General features: G+C 33.1%; 1 protein-coding gene and 1 long non-coding RNA gene across 2 annotated transcripts; one reads left to right on the forward strand and one right to left on the reverse strand.

The window, feature by feature from the left end:
- Nucleotides 1-1171: 1171 nt before the first annotated feature.
- Nucleotides 1172-2332, reverse strand: LOC127840640 (5-hydroxytryptamine receptor 4-like). Its single transcript, XM_052369052.1, has one exon. The coding sequence runs from the start codon at nucleotides 2330-2332 to the stop codon at nucleotides 1172-1174; it is 1161 nt and encodes a 386-aa protein (XP_052225012.1).
- Nucleotides 2333-16981: 14649 nt separating this feature from the next.
- Nucleotides 16982-21494, forward strand: LOC127842498 (uncharacterized). Its single transcript, XR_008031670.1, has 3 exons — nucleotides 16982-17053; nucleotides 18390-18613; nucleotides 19754-21494. It is a non-coding gene; the product is annotated as an uncharacterized LOC127842498 (long non-coding RNA).
- Nucleotides 21495-21791: the final 297 nt, after the last annotated feature.

The raw sequence follows: 21791 nt of genomic DNA on the forward strand, positions 1-21791 counted from the left end.
TTTATTTTATGCTTTTTTCACCGTTTATTTACATTGTTAAAGCGGGTATATACGATTTAGTCAAATATTTATGAATTTATATAAACTGTGTAAAAAACTTATTATATATATATTGCAATATAAATTAAAATAAAAGTTAAGAAGAACATGTGTCGAAAAATGCGAAATAAGCCAGATATTTAATTCTGAAATTGAAAACGGCTGTACAGCCGAATTCGCCAGCATGTATACCATACATGTACGATGTGCATCTAAACTTAGTTTAACGGTTTATTTGAAATTCTGCAACGATATCTATTCATACGACACACGAACACTATCTCCGATCCTAATACAAAGACGAATGCTTCGGTTATTGTAGGAAAATATGTACGTCACTATCGGCTCGGGGCGCTAATTTGTCTTTGCTGCATTTTATGAAAATCGGCTTTAATGTATAATTTTTCTGGCCTATTTTGTGTTATTGTAACATATTTTATCAATATATTACAATTAAACACATATAAAAAATCGTATATACCCGCTTTAATGAGTTAAACTGGATACTTTCACTGGATTTATGACGTCATTTCGTTCAAAAAATGACGTCATTTCACAGTAAAACAGTGATAAATATCGATATTTTTCACTGTTATTTTTGACTGTTTAAAACAGTGGAATACCAGTTTTATTTCACTGATATTTCTCTATAAACCACCGGAAAGCATAAAATAAAATTTGTAAACTTGAAATCTATCATTTATTCAACATTAACAGACATTACTTAACATAAATTCATGTTAGGAAAACTTAAACACTTGTAATGTCATTCTTAAGGGGGGAAATATTTAATTTTGATATGAACTGTGTTTAAAAAAATGTCTACATAAGATCTAAATTATTTCTTAATCAAATATAGGTTTGTTAAATAACCTATACATTTAAAATTTGAATTAGCAAAAATTACGGGATTTCTCCATGCAAACAACAAGCCTATAATGTATAATCCGTTTACCGGTTTTAGTAAAGTATTAAATATAATCTATGCATAATGCTTTATCAATTGTATTCTTTATATCTTGTTAAAACAAGAGATGATACATTTTCCAAGTTATCGCCTTTTCCTCTTGTATGGACAGATCAGGCCACGTGTCATTCACCTCTTACGTGCGTCACAAGTCGTCGTTGAAATTTAAGTGGCTGTGTGGTATGGAATGTCATCCGTTGTGCAGGTTTGAGTAAAATTGGCGGTCGCCGAATGGGACATTTCCGCGCATAGCGTACTGGGAACGACGTCATCCTGGAACTCGCTGATGCCACGGCAAACTTTGCATGACAGCAGGCGTCTGAACGCCATCCTGTAATGTCTGTTGAAAATGTAATATAGGAACGGATTTAACATGGAATTGATGTAGCCTAACCACAGTGCTACGGCCCAAATATTGTAGGGGATTGTGTAGCCAATGAACGGATCGATTATGTTCATGATAAAGAAAGGGAGCCAACAGATCAAGAAGCAGCTCATAATGATTCCGATCGTCTTAGCGGCTTTGGTCTCGTGCTTTAAATTTCCCTTCCGATTGTGTCTATGCGCGGTTACTTCCAAACTTCTGATCTGCATCGCTTGCTTTCTGGCGGTTCGGAATATATACACGTTGCATATTACAATGAAAACAGTCGGAACGTAGAAAGCTATGGAAGAGCATATAAGCGCGAATTCTTTGTTGACGATAAAAGTGCACTGGGAAGGATCATCCGGTGGAAAGGCGCAGTTCACGTAATCCTCTATTCCAATATGATTCCATTCTAACAATATAGGCACGAATGAAATTAGTATCGGCACACTCCAACAAAACAATAACATTAATATCACCTTACGCCGAGTCAATAGTTCGTGAGTAAATGGCCGACATATGGCGAGATAGCGGTCTATGGCTAAACATGAAAGATTAAAAATGGACGTTGTAGTAAACATGACGTCAAAACAGACGGTAATGAGACACCACGTTCGACTTAATTGCCAGTTTTTATTATTTAACTGTTGATAAATTCCAAAAGGCATCACTAATATGGCAACCATGATATCGGCAATAGCGAGCGAGACAACGAAAGCGTTAGTCACGGTCTGCAAACGTTTATGTGTTAACACGGCTACGATAACCATGACGTTCCCCAAAATAGTTAAACACGGAAATGGGAACAAAACGGCCGATATTATATATCGCTCCATTGGCTTATACATCGGTGGGCGTCCCGAGGAACTGTTAAGGATTTCCATGCAGCGCGCAGACGGTAAGGGTGTGACGCTTACGTTGAACGTTGACGCTGGACTTGCGTTAAAAGCTGGCGTCATTAATGTTATTTCGCCCAAAACGGCTGATTTATTATACACGATTGTTGCCATCGTAAAACGATTTGTTTGCTGTTATCAAATGTTGATGTTTTTATAATGCATTTTTATAAATGTTTGCATCAATTTCCGATACATCAGGCCTTTACAAACATTTTAGAGGTATCAAAATGTTCTCCGAAACTCTTTTATAATGTACTAGAACAACGATATTTTGCATGGTCTTCTTGATCGCACTGCTATACTCTACATGTCCTCTTGAAGAAAAACAATTAAATAATTGTATTATTTAAATGAACAGAGAAAGGACAAATACCAGAACCTGGACAGAAGCAATTTGGAGAAGAGAATCGTAGATGAAGACACGTGTGCTAATTTGCAACAAGTATATACCATTTCCCTTCTATTGACTGAAATACATAGGTAAGTTTTTTTTTATTTGCAAAGACGAAGTTATATATCCAAGTATGCTACGGATGTGGCGTGAAGCGACAAATAGTTTAACTCAACCGCTAGACGTTAAACTTTATTCACAATTAATTTAGGAAAGTAGGCTTCGGGAGGAATGTCCAGTGCTTGTCGCTGTAAGCTCTGTCGGAATCAGGGACATCTACCTGAAAATAGATACAGGAAACTGATCATGCAATGAGACGGGACATTGTCACTTTAGTAGTCTAAAATGGTATGTACGCTATAATGTGCTCTGATAACACGAATATTTTCTATATTTAGCTCATTTTAAAAGTAAAAATAAGATATATTAAAAGAAAGAGCGACTTTAGCTACACATACAGGAGCGAAATATAATTATTTAGTTCTTTTATTGATGCAATGTGACCAATTTATATGCAGTCTTTCTATAAGAAGTATATTGAAAGCTAACACTATCTAAAACTAGTAATATGACAAAATTGACGACGAGAAATGAACTACTGCCTGTAATACAATTCACATTTTTTTTCTAATTGGTCACTTAAATGTTTTTGTTTTCTTAAAAAAACGAATTCGAAGAAAATAATAAAAAATACTATACATATAGCGTATATATACTTCGCAATGATATGCTAAACTGTTGACAGTGACATTGTTTATACGAGGCACTTCAAAGGTTGATTATCAGACGTCTTTAGATGTTATGACATCAACCGCACCAACGTCTTCATTGGGCTACATGCGTTTATCCGCTGATGTCACTTCAAATTATAATGTTAGCGAGATAATACACTCATTAGTGTATCATTTAGGTTGTGCACTATAACGCAATACAGAGACGAGCATCAGAAAGATGTTATGGGCAAAAGGAGAGTAAAAACACATATGCCTAGTGTAAGGCGCATGAAATGTTATTTACAATAAACCATGAAAGAAATGCCTTGCAACAAAATAACAACATACTATCTATCAAAGTAGTTGTACCAACCTAAAAAGGGAAACAGTATGGTGATAAATCCTGAAATTTAGAAAATTCGCTTTGTAAAATATTATAATTAGGAAATCGGTGTATTTCTCTTTTTTTGCTAACTAATACTGTGTAATATATAAAAATAGATGTTTCCATAGACGCAAAATACATACAGACATTGTTATTCCAGTACTTATACATGCCAAAAAATGTAACGTAATGTTAAATTTATGTAAGTGGGTAAAAACAATCGTGCATATGTCGTTTAAATATTTAAGATACAGTATTTCTTCTTAATAGCATAACCATTCATATATAGCTGTTCTTATTAACGTTCAAAAGAAAATTGTACGACACGTTTTCATTGTATGTCCTCTTAATAAATAAATACACTAAATTATTGGTGTCGATAAGTCCTCTAACTATAGGGATCCATAACGTATTACACACGATTAAAGATAAATACTAATATTTCGATGATAGCAACAAACAATTATTATTATTGCATACTTATTTGCAATATATAACACAGTAGTGAATTGCATCGAAGAATCTTTTATCACGTAAGCGCACGAACTACTCGATAGAAATACATGTACATTTCTACACAGGTGGTTAGCGTGTGGCTTTGATATTAATTAGGTAAAACATCATTTTGAATGATAAATAATCAAGATACAACGAAAAATCAACTTTTCTGAAAAAAAAAATCACTATCATATATATATATATATATATATATATATATATATATATATATATATATATATATATATATATATATATATAAGGTATTCGACCCAAGATCACCCGAAAAAAGGGTGAATCGCTTTGGACAGCCATAACTTCATCAATTGTGCAGCGACTTCCATGAACTTGTTCTTATTCAACGCAGAAATGAATCTCCTCTCTGGAAATGTATAACTCAATTAACGAAGACAAACGCCAATATTCGTTAGATGACGAGAGAAACGAATAGCGTCGGATGTTTTTTCCATTACTGTCTACCGGTAATTATAATACTGTACATTTACAACTGTCGGCCAACTAGTCATAAAGAGTCACAAACACAAACCACATCTCCAAAAGCAGGAATAGTACTTCACACATTTGTTAGGCACTAATAACGATAAAACATAAGAAATAAAACACCGCATGTAGATACTTCTTCAAATATCGAAGTACCATATACGTTAATAGCAGTACGCAGAGAGCTATAATAAAAATGCATTCCTGAATAAAAAAAGATATAATTATATCAGCGCCTCTGTCACCAACAGGAAGGTATTAAAATAATTTTCAGAATCAAAATTTACATATACGGAACACTAGTGCAAGTAAATTCCATTAATGTAAGAAGTTTCTGTCAGTTTTGCCAGTTACACAATAATGATAAATTGAAACACAATGACGTATTACAATCCGCGCATTTGATGAATGCAAACACATTCAAAGAAAGATATTAAGAAGTTTACACATTGCTGAGCTGGAAGTCCGATTTAAATATAAAACTAAATGATGCGAAGTACCCAATGAAAGCAGTGTTATTAGACTAATGGTGATTGAATGGGAAAAATGCAGAACGATCTAAAATATTCATATCCTCAAAGGACATGAAATTCGATAAACCGATTATATCACGTTCACCGGTATTGAGCATGCAGTCTTCGTGGCAGTCAGCCATCGCGTATGTTTTATTAAATGATTGTAAATTGCTAAACTATTCTGAAAAAAACAACAACAACAGTTAAGATGGCATTTTGAACAAGAGCAACATCTATAATGGCAACCTTCCACCATCCATCTACTGTAAACATTTTCCTCGCCTGCGACAATTTTCATCTTAATTATTAATACAATATAAATAAAAGGTCACTTTATAAGTTACGAGCAAACACATTTCCGAAGACTCGTACTTGCTTCAAATTGAACAGAAAGGCCATCCTTTAACCAGTAAAAAGCATTTTTCATTAGGTATAGCTTTACGAGACTATCTACACGATTGAATCTTGTAATACCATATTTTTCATCTAGTATTTTAAAGTACACACAATTTTTATATCGCATTATTTTCGCTTAATCATGGGTGTCATTCGTGTTTTACTTGTACAATGTTTGTGATACCACTGAACAACAGAATAAACACTGTTTAATTTGCCATGTGCGAAAATGCCCATTTCATGCACTGGTCTATGTTTTACACTCAAATATACCACGTACACAACATTTCATTGGCTCCAAAGGAAGTATTTACATGCAGCCTGTTAATGATCGTAAAACGTATATCATTAAACCCAGACTTATCACAAAGCACCAAAGTATACATTAAAAACGGAAAATACGGAAAAACATGATTATCAGGCAACGTTTAACAACGGCAATCAATAAGTCAATTTCAACGTGGTACAAAAAGTTAGGAAATAGAAAAATACTGGATTTAATCACGATAGCTTTTTACTGACATATATCTGCTTGTAGAACTTCAACGATGCTTGAAATTTAAAGTGTTGATGTAGCGTTACTTTTTAATTATCAGTGTACAACACCGGTAGCCGAAAATGCTGTGTACGGCATTTGTAGTCAGCTGAAAATGGCGTTTTGTCATGTACAATCGTAATCGTTTGAGAATACATTAAAGGGCAAACAAACTACTGAACTATTTAATTAAATAATTGGGAAAAAGTGAAACTTTCAGTTCACATTTCTAAGTATGTGAAACAGGTTGCCATTAACGTAATGGTTAAATATGAAAGATGCATACAATAAACCTCCACATATTAACGTGATATGAAAATATTTTCTACAACATTTAAAAATAACATATATTACATATGAATGCCCAACATATGCAAGCGGCATACATACTATTAATCACATAACGTCGATGGAACATTTTTTCTATTGACAATGCGATGTGTCGCAAACAAAGTGATTTGTTAAAGTTTTCATCCACCCTTATGGCAAAACGATTCAATTATATTATAGTACATTGTTTTGTTTTTTTATTCAATATCATACATATAATGTAAACATGTATATGATCATACAACAAAGTGATTGTACAAAGCAATAAAGTTCAGACATGTTATACAAGGTATGCTAATATATATATATATATATATATATATATATATATATATATATATATATATATATATATATATATATATTTATAGAGAGCAAAGAATAGAGCAACAGAGGGATAGTTATGAAAAATGATGAGTTGTATAAAGTCGGAAGAAAGCATACTGGACTTGTGTGTTTTGTTGTATATTCACAACGATCTTGTCAGATTGAAAAAAAATAAATAAACATAACTATTTTAGATAGGTAAACTAACATTAGAGTGAAATGTATATAAGTGGACAAAACATTATGAGAATTTAATCCGATTCCATTTTTGTTCAAAGATTTGTAATGTGTCATTACTGAGGGCTATTTCTTTCTCAATCTGGATTTTTAGTTTAAGACTTTGGACAAAACAATTAAAATTTGGTACTTGTTTTTTGTACTTCATGTTTAAGATAAAATATTTCATCAATATAACCATAAAATTCACAATATTATTACAGTCTATTGATTTCAATGAGTTAATTCCGAAACTTACATTTAAGAAAGATAGTTTAACGTTTAGTTGATGTTGTTCAAGAAAAGATATTGATTGATTCCATATAGGCTGGATGTGTTTGCACTCCCCAAAAAGATGTTCTATAGTTTCAATGTTTTCACTGCAGAAGTCACACAGATTTGAGTTAGATAATTTGCATTTAAAGAGATATTTATTTGTAGCTATAATTCTATGGATGTATTTATATTGAAAATTTCTCAGTGTGCTTTCAATAGTTGCTTTATATGGCATGGTAAATATGTGTTTCCAATTTAGTTCATTTTCTCCAAAAAGGACTTGCCATTTATTTTGGATTTTGGAGTTTTCTGTAGGGTTTTGAATTTGTAGTGTGTAAAATATTTTATTTGTTTTGTTTTTTCTTCCAAGTATGTTTTCTACAAATGTTGTTTGAGTACATGGTGTATTATTTGTATTGATTTCAGATTTAATATGTATGGGTATGTTTTTGATTAGTGTGCAGTACTTCAGAAATTATTTGAAGGTATTCCGTATATGTAGCAAATATTATCAAAAGAGTAGAAATCCTTAATTCTGTAGTCATATAATTGGTCGACATATTTAATGCTTCGTTCAAACCAATCTTTATAGAAAAACGTCGTATTATTTGAAGTTATGTCTTTATTATTCCATAAAATTGTTTTACTGCTGGTTTGGGTTTTTAAGTTATGAGTGACATCACTCCACGCTGATAGAACATCAGACAGAAATATGTTTTCGTTTGCAATTTCATGTAAGATAGTATTGCTGATGTTACATTCAAAAGGCACGGAGTCGCCATATTTTTTTAGGATTTTCTGGTAGAATAATTTCCATTTACTCGTATTGGTATTATCTAGGTATCGTTTAACCCAGCTGCATTTAACTGCATTCAAGAATGAGTCAATGTTCGTTAATTGGATACCTCCATTTTCTACAGATTGAATTAACTGAGTTCTTTTTATTTTATCAGGCTTACCGTCCCATATGAAATTAAATATTGCTGATTTTATATCGTTAATAACATCATTTGGTGGATTTGGGAGAACTGTTAATACATATATTAATTTAGGAAGTGCAAACGTTTTCAATACTGTGTTTTTTTCCGATTAGTGTAAGTTTACGATGATGCCATGATTCTAAGCAGTTTTTAAAATTCTGTAATTTAGGTAGTATGTTTTTAAGAACTGTATCCTTTTCATTATTTGTGAATGTAATTCCTAACGTTGTGGCTTGAAACTTGAAACTTGCTAATTTGATGAAACGCCTATTTATATAATTATATTCAATGGCGTTGTACAAAACATATATATGTACATAAAATTGATAAAAGATAAGAGGTATTGATAATATTATGCAGCATTAGTTAAAGGATTAATGATCTTAAGATGTGTAATATAAATACGAATGCTATAAGGAACTTAAGCAATAAAACAATACCGGCTACACTATTAAAACACAGTAAAAGTAAAATATTATGTAATAAATTGATATAACTAGAGTTAAGACAATAATTATAATGATAATATAAGCAAATATTTGGCAACATAAAGACACTGTTTTTCATTAACTAAAAGGGTCACCTGTCATACTTAAGGACACTTCTTTTGGGTTTTAACCTTATTTGAACTACCGTGACTACAAGTCACAAATAGACTGACCAAGTGTGACTACAAGACACAATTTGAAGGTTACAATTACAGTGTGACTATAAGACACAACTAGAAGGCTTAAGCATGACTAAAAGGCAGCTGGTTGATGTAATTCAATCATTGAGAAAAGAAGCCCTAATGATTCTTGGTTACCAGTCACTTGTACAATAAATATCCTTTTCGAGCAAAGAAGCCCGCACAATTCTTTTATCGCTTGGTCCTATGAGTCCTAGTGCGCGCTTAGTGACAAATAAGCCCGTACAACTGAGTCTCGATTATTTTTTTAAATCACAGGTATTCCAATTAAAAATGGTTGTAAAAGTCTCTGAAGAGAAATGTTTTCAAATTCCTTTTGAAAATGTTTATTGATGCGGAAGTCCGGATGCTTGATGGAAGGTCATTCCACAGTTTCGGACCAACAACTCCGAAACTCCTGTCCATGAAAGTTTTTCTCTTTGTGCGTTTCACATCATAACATCCGTCATACGAGACGGTAGATCGTAGGTTACGTGCTGGTACTTTTTCTTTTAAAAGTTCTGTAAGGTATTTTGGCGCGTTACCAACAGAACAATTATACATGAAGTTCAGTAATTTGAATGTTATCCTAGCCTTTACTGGAAGCCAGTGTAGTTCATACAAGGCATCTTTTGAACTGTCCTATTTCTGTCGGCCGAGTACCAATTTGGCACACATGTTTTGGATACGTTGCATTTTGTTTATTTCGCATTGAGCTGTTCCTTACAAGATGAGATTACAATAATCTAGATGGAATATTACCAAAGACAAAACGAGTATTTTTGTTGCTTCTTTTGTTAAGTATTTCCTTATGTTTTTGATTTTAAGGTAGTTGACTTAATTTTGATGTGTTCTTTAAAATTTAGTGTTTCGTCTAAATATGCACCAAAATACCGTATGCATTTTTCTGCTTTAACAGTGTCACCAGCAATATCTATTTCTTTAGATTGACATTTATTTAATTGGGGTCTACTACCGAACATGATGAATTCCGTTTTTGATGCGTTCATTTTCAGTTTATTCTCGTTCATCCAGTTGTTAATAACGAGTGCACAACTTTCAAGTTCTTGAATGGCAGTTCTTTCAACAGAATAAGATGTAGGTTTGAATCGCTTGTTTGCGGTGTGGTCGTCTGCAAAACCGTAGACTGATGGAGGGAGGAACGACATCAAACAGTGTTCCATTGTACGTCAGGTTGAGCCATGGACCAAGACAACTACCCTGGGGGACACAACACTCCAAAGAACGTGCCGCCGTTAAAGCTGAATTAACACTTATGCGATAGCTTCTTGGACGAAGATACGAGTCTATCCAGTTTAGTGCCGTGCCACATGCACCGTATTGTTTTTGCAACACGTCTAGTAGAATGTCATGATCGACTGTATCGAAGGCAGCACTCAAATCAATGGCGATAAGTGCTGTAACATCTTGCTCTTCCATACCTTCGAGTATATCATTGACTAGTCTAAGTAAAGCAGATTCACAAGAATGGAATTGTCTGTAGGCTGACTGATTTTTTGGAAGGAGATTGTTTTCATTTACGTGTATATTGAGTCTAAACAGAGCAGCCTTTTCAATCACTTTCGATAGAAATGATAAGTTGCTCACTGGTCTATAGTTGGCATAACTCAGGTCTAGTCCAATTTTCTTAAGAAGTGGTCTTACTATTGCCTGTTTAAATTTTGAAGGAAAAACTCCTTGACTCAGAGAGAGATTAACCAATTTTGTCACGAACGGTAGTAACTCGTTTAAAAATGATTTTAGTACTCTTGTTGGCAATGCATCTAGTTCGGCTTCATCGGATGTCCAATTAAATTTCATTTCTTTTTTATATTGAACATTACTTTGTTTTAATTTACCTACTCGTTGCACAGTACATTTACTTTTGTTTAGTTTAAGACCAGATTTCAGTCCGTAAAGGGTTAGTGACTCTATTAGGTTATGGAAAGAATCGTAATTGTTATTTAAAAAATAAGTTGCATCGTCAGCAAATAGGGATTGTTTGATTTCTTCATCAAGTTCTAGTGATATGCCTTTTATGTGTTTATTTGATTGGATGTGATGTGATAGATACTCGATGCAAATAATAAATATCGATGATGAGAGTGGACATCCTTGTCGAACCCCTCGTTCGATGTTAAAACTGTTTGAAAAGCCATTGTTGATGATTATACTGTTTATATCGGTATAGAATAGTATAGTACATTGTTAATTATACTATGATTTAAATGAATTGGGCATTTTTTTAAAATGCTAGTTAACAACAAAACGATTTCCAAATAAGCATTGATGTTTCATAAGTATTGTATATGTCGAACGTATCGGCAGCGTAGTGGGTTAAGGGGAGAGTATCATATGTTGGACGAGCTTCTATGAAAACCAGGTCATGTTCCAGAAATAAGACAGACTTCGATCGTTACGTATTATGCAGTGTGTTTCGTAATGATAGAGAGGCTAAATGGTTGTTCTGTTTCCCGAAAGAGAACACGTTTATAGATCAAAACATTAACAAAGAGGGCAATGCTGGATTCTGAACCAATTGTCCAAAACTCAAGAATATAAACACATAAATTGCAAAACTGTGCATTTCCGAATACCTACGTACCTTGTATAATTCTCCGTAACAACACAAATGTACACAAGTTTAAAACAATGCATGGGGCAATCTAGATGGGTTCCTTGTTGAGGTTTAACTAGTTTTGTTATTTTTGATTTAAAAATAAAAAAGAATCAAAAGTAACGCTTAGAAAAATTTCTTTTTATTGCTATTTTTTATCTTAACATCGATCTTTCATCACAATTCAGAATCATTCAAGGCATCAATTACTTAAATAGGTACTCATAAATTATTCAACAAAGTATATATTGAATTCCATCAACTAGCGCATTGAGTGGAACGTTTGAATAAATCGATTACTTTTGACGTTTCTACACGGTTGTGTTGATCGTCAGTTTGTTTATTTATCGATATCATTAAACAAATCACTATATAGCGCACGATATTCAATTAAATAAGAATTACAGGTAACTACTCACGTAATACCATTGAGATGCAATAGTGGCACAATACAACATACACAACAGACGCAGCAACATAAAGGTCAGTGGTGATTTTAAATTGCGGTAATAAAAAGATTACATAAAGCTGAGTATGACATTTTATGTACCTTTTGTGACCAACATCTCCTTAATATTTTACATATTGCGCGACCCTTTGCATCACCCTGGTTACAATATACAAGTTTGTGTTTAGTTTCCATGAAACGTATCATGCATTACCACGCTAGGTCTTCACATTCTTTCTTTATTTAAATAATAAATGTTATTCTGTTTTATGTTAATAATAATGTCATGTGTTAATTTATCCGTGTTTTATAGGTAATTCAACGTAACTTAAACACAATCAGCATTAATTTCATTCTTTTTCTTTATTTGAAAACAACAATAACAACACAACAACAACAAAACGCGATGTCGTTAAACGATACATTGCTCTTATTAACAGAAGATGTTCTTAGCTCAATACTATAGAGACCGTGTTAAGGTAGCGCACCTCTAATGATTTCCCGCGATTTCTTCGAAGGTTGAAGAGAATACTATTAGGTGCCGTAGCCTAGTGGTTAAGGCGATAGACTAGAAATCTTTTGGGATATTCCCGCGCAGGTTCGAATCCTGCCGACGACGTATACTTTTTTGCGACACGTTTTATTTATTTTCTAACGTAATTTGATTTAATATGGCATATAAGCTATATTTATTGTTAAATATGTTGCAATTTTTATGCACATTCTTCAATTATTAAAATTAAAACAACGTTATTGCGAAATTGGGTGATTTACTGTTGAAAATACGAACCATGCATGTTGCATTTTTATTTTTATTTCAAAAAGTAAACGGTAAATCTGTCTATTTCTTGGTATTTTTGCTGTATATAGTGTTTCTATAAAAACTAAGTTTAAAATATGACTTAAATGATACTATTTTGAATTTTATGACACTTTGTTTTTAACCGACCCAATTTTTACTTGGCTGAAATCACTTACATTTCATGGCGCTCTTCCATAGATCAAAATTTGTAAAAAATAAATGTCTGTAAAAGAATACTTATTTCATCTTTTTTAAACATTAAACACCTTTACAGCATCTGTACACACCAACTGCATGCCCATATTTGGAAATTTGAATGTATTATGGAACTTTTATATACCCCAGGGGTGAAAATAAACTGGACAAAAGCCGAGCGTGGGGGTGGTTTTGAAAAAATCGGTTTATTTTTTTAAAAAGCATGGAGAGCCTACCTACAAATTTGCATGTAGTTCAGTGAAATGATGCTGATTAAGAAAATAATTAATTAGATTATATTTGGATATGTGCCCATTAGAGGTGCGCTACCTTAATTAAGATATGAAGAGCATTGAATGTCAATATGCAAACTAATTGTTTACTTATTCATTAGTATAAAAATGAGAGAGATTTCATCTCATATTTTATGAAGAAGTCATTTAGATGATTTGAAATTATAGACGTTGACGTATCTAATTTTGGTTTATAAAAATGTATTTCCCCTATTAAAGGTTGACTGGGACATCAATGGAGCTAATTCCAACACAGATATAATTCATAATGCCATGAACTTTATAAATTAGACAAAATATGGAAATAACTGTACATCAAATAAACTCAAAAACACATCCAAAGGTGATTCAATTAATACTGAATTATGACCTTAAGAGTGAATATGGAAACAATTTATGGCAAAATTATTACAATGCTAATAAATAGCACAAACACTTTCATGTGTGTTTCTTTATGGAGCGGGCACCAGTAGTGGTATGACGTCACCAGACATATCGCAGCGAATGGAAAACTTAAAGAGGAAAATAGCGGCATACGCCATATCCAGTAATATAAGCAGATCCTATATGAGCTCAGTAACTTGCATATTAAGACATTCAATGCGTCTTTGCATGTCTGTCTGTTGTACAGACATAATGCAAAGTATTTATTTTGTTGGTATTTTCGGCCGTTTTATAAAAAAAATTGCTTCGTGAATTTCGAAAGACGCATTCTAATGCACTTGTTTTATTTAATACACAGATTCTAAAATATATCATAAACATAGACAAAACTGCATATGCATTACACAGGTGTGGATAACATTCGAAAACAGACACCACACAAATATTGTCATTATACTAAGCGATAAAAAAAATCTAAGTTAAAACTGCACTTTGTTATCTGAGGATATAGATTATGCACAACTACAATCTTATGGTCAGCTATGGGCTCTTGTTTGTTAATTTCTCAGTGCGACATACAAAGAGAGCAGCTTTGATTTATTGGTTTATGCCCGATTATGTATGGTCTTCCGTTTTGGCTTAAAATGATATCCATATCTATATGATAAGTACATCATTTATTACCTGAAAGATTTGGCATGTAAATGATATCACTGTTTTTCACAGGTTCACCCGAGAAGGCGGGAAATTTAAGTACATAATGTCTTTCCCCCGTGACGATCTGGTACTGTGTCCATCGAAACTATACCGAAAAACAAAATGATTTGTTCTCCAACAATGCAACGCGTTTAATGTTCAGCAGTACAATCTAAAACAAATCATTAAAACGACATCCAATGCTACCTTGAAAAACAAACCAGCGTTGATTATATCTGCATCAACATGTAGAGCGGTCAATGTCATCGCGTGTATTGCCTAAATAAATTTAATTGTTTCTTAATCTACTATTAAAGTGCTGATAGTCATTTAAATCATTCCTACCCAAACGGTTGTCTTGTGACGTCATAATTAAATAAGAACAATGTATATGCTTCACCAGTTATGCTTTAACAAATTGTCGTTTAGTTCAAATTAACATCTGTACCCATCTAAACACATTTCTTCAAATTGGTACAGTAAGAATAAACCACGACGAGTTTATACAAAGTAAATCGGCAGTGAAGACAGCTTTCTTGGTAGCAAATCTTTTTAATAATTGTTTTGAAGACACAGACACTATCATAAATATTGTGTTATGGATTTTTGCTACAATAATCACAACGTTTTACCCTTTTATGGCCCTCTTCGCATAAATTTGAAATGATGACATCCTTTACAAAACGAAAATTTAAGTTATTGCGACAAACCCTGCTCGACAGTATAGTTTACATTAACAACACGTTTAGAAGTCTTGTTGACTTTACTGACAAAAGGCAATTTGTCATTCTGCATAGGTGAAATATCCACTATATGCATATCTTTTGACGATTTGAAAACCTGAAAATTATAAAGCGTTGCAACGCGAAACGATTGAATAATTTGGAAAGTTCTGTTGTCGTCGTTATATTTTGTGAAACTTAGAGGATTGCTTATATTAAGTAAAAAATACAAGCTCTAATATCATAAGCACGTATAGTCGAGTGGTCTAAGCGGGAGACTTTTCCATCCAGGACTCCAGGTGTCAGTGGTTCGAGTCCAGATGAGAGTTACTTTTTTCTTTTTTTAATTGTATCCCTTTTTTACTGGAGATTGTAAAGTCAAATGTTTAAATTTATCAATATAAAGCAATTAATGACACACTTCAATACATGCCAAAATCTGTGAAAAGGCCCCTTAAAAACCGCTTAATTCAGAGGAAATTTACATTCAATTACAATAATAATTACAATATTTGATGTTTGGTTTAAATTGCTTAATATTATGTTAAATTATCCGCAACTTCGTCCATAATGTTTATGAGTCACTGGGCGATGGTTTACCAATTGTTGCCTATTTGTGTGTGATCAGCAACTGTTTAATAGTAAATAAGATTGGATCAATCTATAAATGGGAGTATGTCACAACATGCTGTATTTGTGAACACAAATAAAAATACTTTGTTTCAGATATATCGATTAAACGTGTGAACATGTTTTTAATTCAATGGCCTCGTTATTGGATCATCGAAATCGAAAGATCCACAGTGCACAGTGTTTTATTGCAATACTGGAATTTGCAAAACATGGTCATTGGTTTTTGCTAGTACAAACAATTATGCGTTCATTTTTGCATCTAGCAAATTGAATGAACGTGAGTTGTGTTTTACGTACGATGTATTGCCTTTAGTTGTATTTGAATCCCTTTATCTTGCTATTAAAGTATTCACTATATAACAAGAACATAATAACTGGGTCTTTTCAATGATGGTTTCTTGTACAATGTGTGTCTTTCAGAAAATCGTTTTTCGTAATCTCCGCATAATCAGCAAGCCCATAATATTAGTTCTTTGGACTCTTTTCTGAAAACGGTAATATTTTTTATACGCAGGGGAAATACTTAATGGATATACGTATACATTAGTATTTTATATTTAAATATGATTGGGGATATGGCATGATCAAATAAATGAAGATTTGTTTCAATGAACATAAATCTATCAAGCAGTCCGTTTGAAATATAGAAATAATAATTGATACATTATATGGAAGGGAATATCCGCCAGTCCATTCATGTTGCCAAATGACAATTACATATTGCTAAATGACAATTGCATACTGCTTAATGACAATTGCATACTGCTAAATTACAATTGAATTTTGCTTTATTTTATTTGTTACAAAATGACAGCGACTTTCTTGCGTCTTTTTGCTTGTTTCTATCAGTTAGTGAAATATTGCTTGCATACTGTTTAATGTGTATGTTAATCATGTTTTCTCTCGAGTAAATGACAAAGTATTTTTTTCTGTTAAATTGTTCGAGTGGCTATCTTCTTGTTGCTGAAATATTATCATTTCAATACTTAGTATTTCTATAAAATGTCATGTTTGTAAGTTCTACTATGCAAAACGAATAAGCACAAGGCAGTAGCTCACATGAAGTAAGCCGAATGCCGAATGCATTAAGACAAATGCATTAGTAATACTGAATTCATACACGACGGAGAACCAGAGTTGTCGGTCGTTTACGGTAGTTTTCGTAAAAGGTTAATATTTAGAACGGTGTTGTATTATACATCTACAAGCTGAATTACTCTACCGCGACGTTTCGAATGTATTTTCCACTGTTCCTATTCAGGTAAAGGTTACTTGTTTAGTGTACTTGTTTATTAGGTAAATTGCATGCGATTGTAATCCCCATTTCGAACGTTGAGTTGTCATTTGGTTGGTGATTATAGTCTATTTGAAGTTAATGGACGTACTTTTTCATTTGTAAACACGTCAAACATCCCATAGTATCATTGTAAGGAAAGTGCTATACGATGATCAAAACGTCTAACTGTTGGCTTGTTTGAATTTAAATATTAATTTCATTCTGTTTTCATCGCATATCTTCGTAACACTGTCATTTATCTAATCAAATCGGTTGATACCTAGGTTGGTAAAATTGTATCTTATTCAAATGATTCTTTTTAATTGATTTTTACTAGTTTATCCCCAATACGGCATGGAAATTCCTACACAGAGCTAATTAAAATGGAAAGCAATGTGAGAAAATAAGTATGCACAATTACCTCATTTACGAACAAAAATAAATATGTTTTCTGGCATTAAATGGTTTCTCTTTTTCATTTTCTTGTTTTTCTTCTCATCTATAATATGTAGCTCAGTGACCTAGTTAATGTTTACGGTTTGTAACTCAGGGATCCTGGGTTCGATCCTCACGTGCAGTGCTGATTTTTTTCATGGGAGTTTCCTCTGGCGAGACTGCAAAGTCCTAGCCTAGTACTGGTGAGACCCAGGAAGCATAATTAAGTGAAAATTTGCCTTAAAGGGATCTTTTCACGCTTTGGTAAATTGACAAAATTGAAATAAGTTGTTTCAGATTTGCAAATTTTCGTTTTAGTTATGATATTTGTGAGGAAACAGTAATACTGAACATTTACCATGGTCTAATATAGCCATTATATGCATCTTTTGACGATTTTAAAACCTAAAAATTATAAAGCGTTGCAACGCGAAACGATTGAATAATTTGGAGAGTTCTGTTTTTGTCGTTAAATTTTGTGAAACTACGAAGATTGCTTATATAACGTATAAAATACGTCTGATATGTGTACTCGGCGGAATAGCTCAGTAGGCTAAAGCGTTTTTACTTCAGGACTCTGGCAGGACTCCAGGGGTCACTGGTTCGAAACCTGGTCCGGGCAATGTTCTTTTCCTTTTTTTAATTTTATTCTTGATTTTTTACTGGAGCTTTTACGATCCAATGTTTACATTTATCGATATAAAGCATTTAATGAATAAGTTAAAAAATGCCAAAATCTGTGAAAAGGCCCCTTTAATAGAAACTTAGATCAGCAAGCGTAATATCTGACTACGTAACAGTTATTATCTCTCGAATCTATGATTATACTACATAATGGTGACTTGTTTTTATAAATAAAAAATAATGTACACGAATACATTTGCAGATATGAGCCAACAGCAAAGAGCAGCTGCTCTTTTAAGGCAGGCAGCAGATTTGTTGAATGTCAACACGTGACAGGAGTACACAATACCAGCACCTGCACCAGTAACCTCTGTCAGCAGCACTAGGCAATTTTTGCACCCGACAGTAAAAGAAGGAGGCATGGACATGCAAATACAGGAACTGTGGCAGTGTCAGCACTGGACTATTACACCCAGGTGTAATCAGGTAGGCATCACTAAAAAGGCCTGTGCTAGATATTTTGGAAATACACTCTATACCACACTAATTCTTTTTTTAATGTAAAGATTTGTATTGTTTCATTATATTCATGCATATACATCTTATTTTTACTGTGCAAACTTAAAGAAGTCATTTATTATTGAATACTTCCTAATTATGGTTTACAAGACTTTCCTGTACTTTCAATTTGTTCTTGAAACTCCCTACATAATTAATGATGAGGAAAAATGCTTTTAGCAGCTAACTTTAAAAAGGTTTATGGAATGAGTTCCATAGCTTAGGATATTTCAAACACTTTTGAATTAAAAAAAATCCCAAGTGTACCCGTCCTTTTTCCGATTGGGCAAAGACATCACTGCAATACAGAAAATCAGATTCAACAACACAGCACTTTAAAGTACTGTATACAAATTAACATGTGTATCAAGTTGAGTCAGGTTCAAACTGCAAAGGTTATACCGGTAACTCTGCTGGTATCACTTATAGAATAAAAATTATTTTTTTTGGCCCTTAAATCTAAGGTAAATAACTATAATAAGTTATCAGTTATACAATTGCATATACTTAACGTTTCTTAATAAGGCCTAAGCTCTTGCATAAATCAAGCTAAATATTAAATGATTTCAACCTTAAAGTGATATTATGGGCATTTTTCACTGTTGAATTGAGCTGAAAAGAATTAACAAGTCAAAAGAGTTAGTTAAAATGTGGTTACTGACCAATTATCTGCAACTCATCTTGCTACCAGTTGTTTATAAAAAAATATTTTATATTCGATTTTTTTACGTGACTCACCAGGTCCTCTTAGCCAAAATGATCCGTATAACAAAATTGTGTATTTGTGTCGTATGAACGAATCTGCACTTAAACTAAATTTAGGTTCACATCGTACATGTATGATCAGTTGTCAAACGAAAGTACAGTTGCTATTCAAATGGATTATTTTTCTCTTTCCGTGATATTGTTTTAGAATGTTGATGCTGACTTAACAAATATAAGTGTATATGAAGTGAAAACACCAAAAATAAACAACGGTTGCGATAGACACCTGTAAACTGCTAGATGCCAATAATATCACTTTAACAAGACACATGTGTTGCATTTACTTCCCTACTGTAACTTCAGGTTCCTGGTTACAACTAATGACCACCTGTTGAAGGAGCTGGACGTTACCAGGGAGAGACACTACCACAAAGGTGAATCAGACTCACTGAAGCTACAAACAGCTTAAGAAAAACCTTCAGGGACCAGTCTAAATGTTCTGATAATGATAATAGAGTGTGTTAGGTGTTTTATTGCTAACAATTTTGGCTACTCTGTATCCAATATCTAAAGTGGTATTTTATTAAGATTTAGAAAAAATAAGACCAATCTTAATAAGAAATATTCTGCTAGTTGGAACATATTGAACTGTTTATTAAATCATGCAGCAATTTGTTGTTTGCCATTTGAGCATTTGGCATGCTTAAGCTCAACATAATATTTGAGAAATTGATTTATCTCCCATTATTTCACTTATCTTGCAATGATTTTACAGGCATCTTTTTCACACATCTTGTAGATTGGTAAGCAGATATGTTCTTGCTAGATTTCAATGGTGTAATTGTTTAGTAAAAATTTCTTGCCCTTCTATTTTGTTGTGCTGACATTTAGACATTAGTTATAATTTGTTTGCAGTGAACAGCCTAGGTTAAGTAGACCTGGTACATGCATTCAATCAAATTAAGCCGCGTTCTGGGGAAATTGGCTTTATGCATGTATGTGAAGTGTGGTCCACACATGCTTATCTGGGACAACACTTTCGGCCTAGACTGGATTTACTTTTTCAAAATCTCATAAAACCAGAAAGTGTCTTCCCTGATTAGCCTGTGCGGACCGTACAAGTTAATATGCGACAACACTTTAGGAACATGCATTAAACCCCATTTTCTCAGAGCAAGGGTCAATTGTATACATTTCCTTTCAATATTCACATGCCCTTTATTTTAGGATCATACAGATTCTAAATGCCTATTTATTGTAAGCTGAATATTCAGTCATAACCAAAAAGTGTCATAAGATCTTTGTTAAGACAGTACCCTGAATTCTAGCATTTAATGAGGTTATGTGTTTTTTCACACTTATACTATGTCTTTTATAAGTAAAAGTTGAACACTAGCAACAATAAAATTTGCTACCAAAAATGTTTTCCATTTATATTACTTCTTTAACATGAAAGAAGTTAACATATGTAAAACAAATTTTGGCAAACAAAATGACGGGTTTTAATTTCTTTGTGGTTTATGCATTTATTTTTACACAAATTATAAAACCATGATGAAGTATATGTAATTAACAAATATAAATCAGTTTATTTATTGTGCATCCAGGCATTTACATATAACCAGACAGTATTGCAATCTCACATGTATATGTAGGTTTTTAACTTATCTTGCACCAGTGTATAGATTGTTTTGAAAGCAATTGTATAATCATGTTAAAGTTGCATATGTCTAGTCATAAGCAGTATGTGTGGGATACACTAGCAACAGGACCAGAGAGATCATTTTGTTTTCAGATGATGTTTATGTGATGTGTGTTTCATCCTAATATTTATTTAACCAGTATGCCATGTAATACATATATTTCCAGGTCGCCGTGGTGTAATGGATATAGTGTCCGCCTAGCGACCGGGAGGTCATGGGTTCGATCCCCACCGTGGGAGCGTTCTTAAGTTCTCCCCAAAGACACCAAGTACTGGTTCTAGGCCCAGGAAACGGACTCGAGAGCGTTTATATAAGCCTAAGGCTTTCGATGCAATCGAGCTAAAATAAATAGGTTTAAACTAATACATATATTTCATAATAAAATTGTAAAAAAGGATAAAGCAGTATTTAGATTATATTGACACGCTATTTCATCATGGATGGCTTCATCCACAGTCATTACAAGACACACAGCAACAACATAATTGAGCCACGGTCTGGGAAAATGGGTCTTAAGCATGTGTGTCAAGTGTTAATCAGGGCAAATCAGCGATGAAATTTTACCTTAATGGAATTTTTCGATAAAAAAAGTCTCTGGCGGAAAGTGTTGTCCCGGATAAGCCTATGCTGACGGTACAGGCTAATTTGAGAAAACATTTTGAGCACATGCATTGAGTCCAATTTTCCCAGAGCCAGAC

This window comes from Dreissena polymorpha, chromosome 8, assembly GCF_020536995.1.
Source record: "Dreissena polymorpha isolate Duluth1 chromosome 8, UMN_Dpol_1.0, whole genome shotgun sequence".
NCBI lineage: Eukaryota > Metazoa > Mollusca > Bivalvia > Myida > Dreissenidae > Dreissena > Dreissena polymorpha.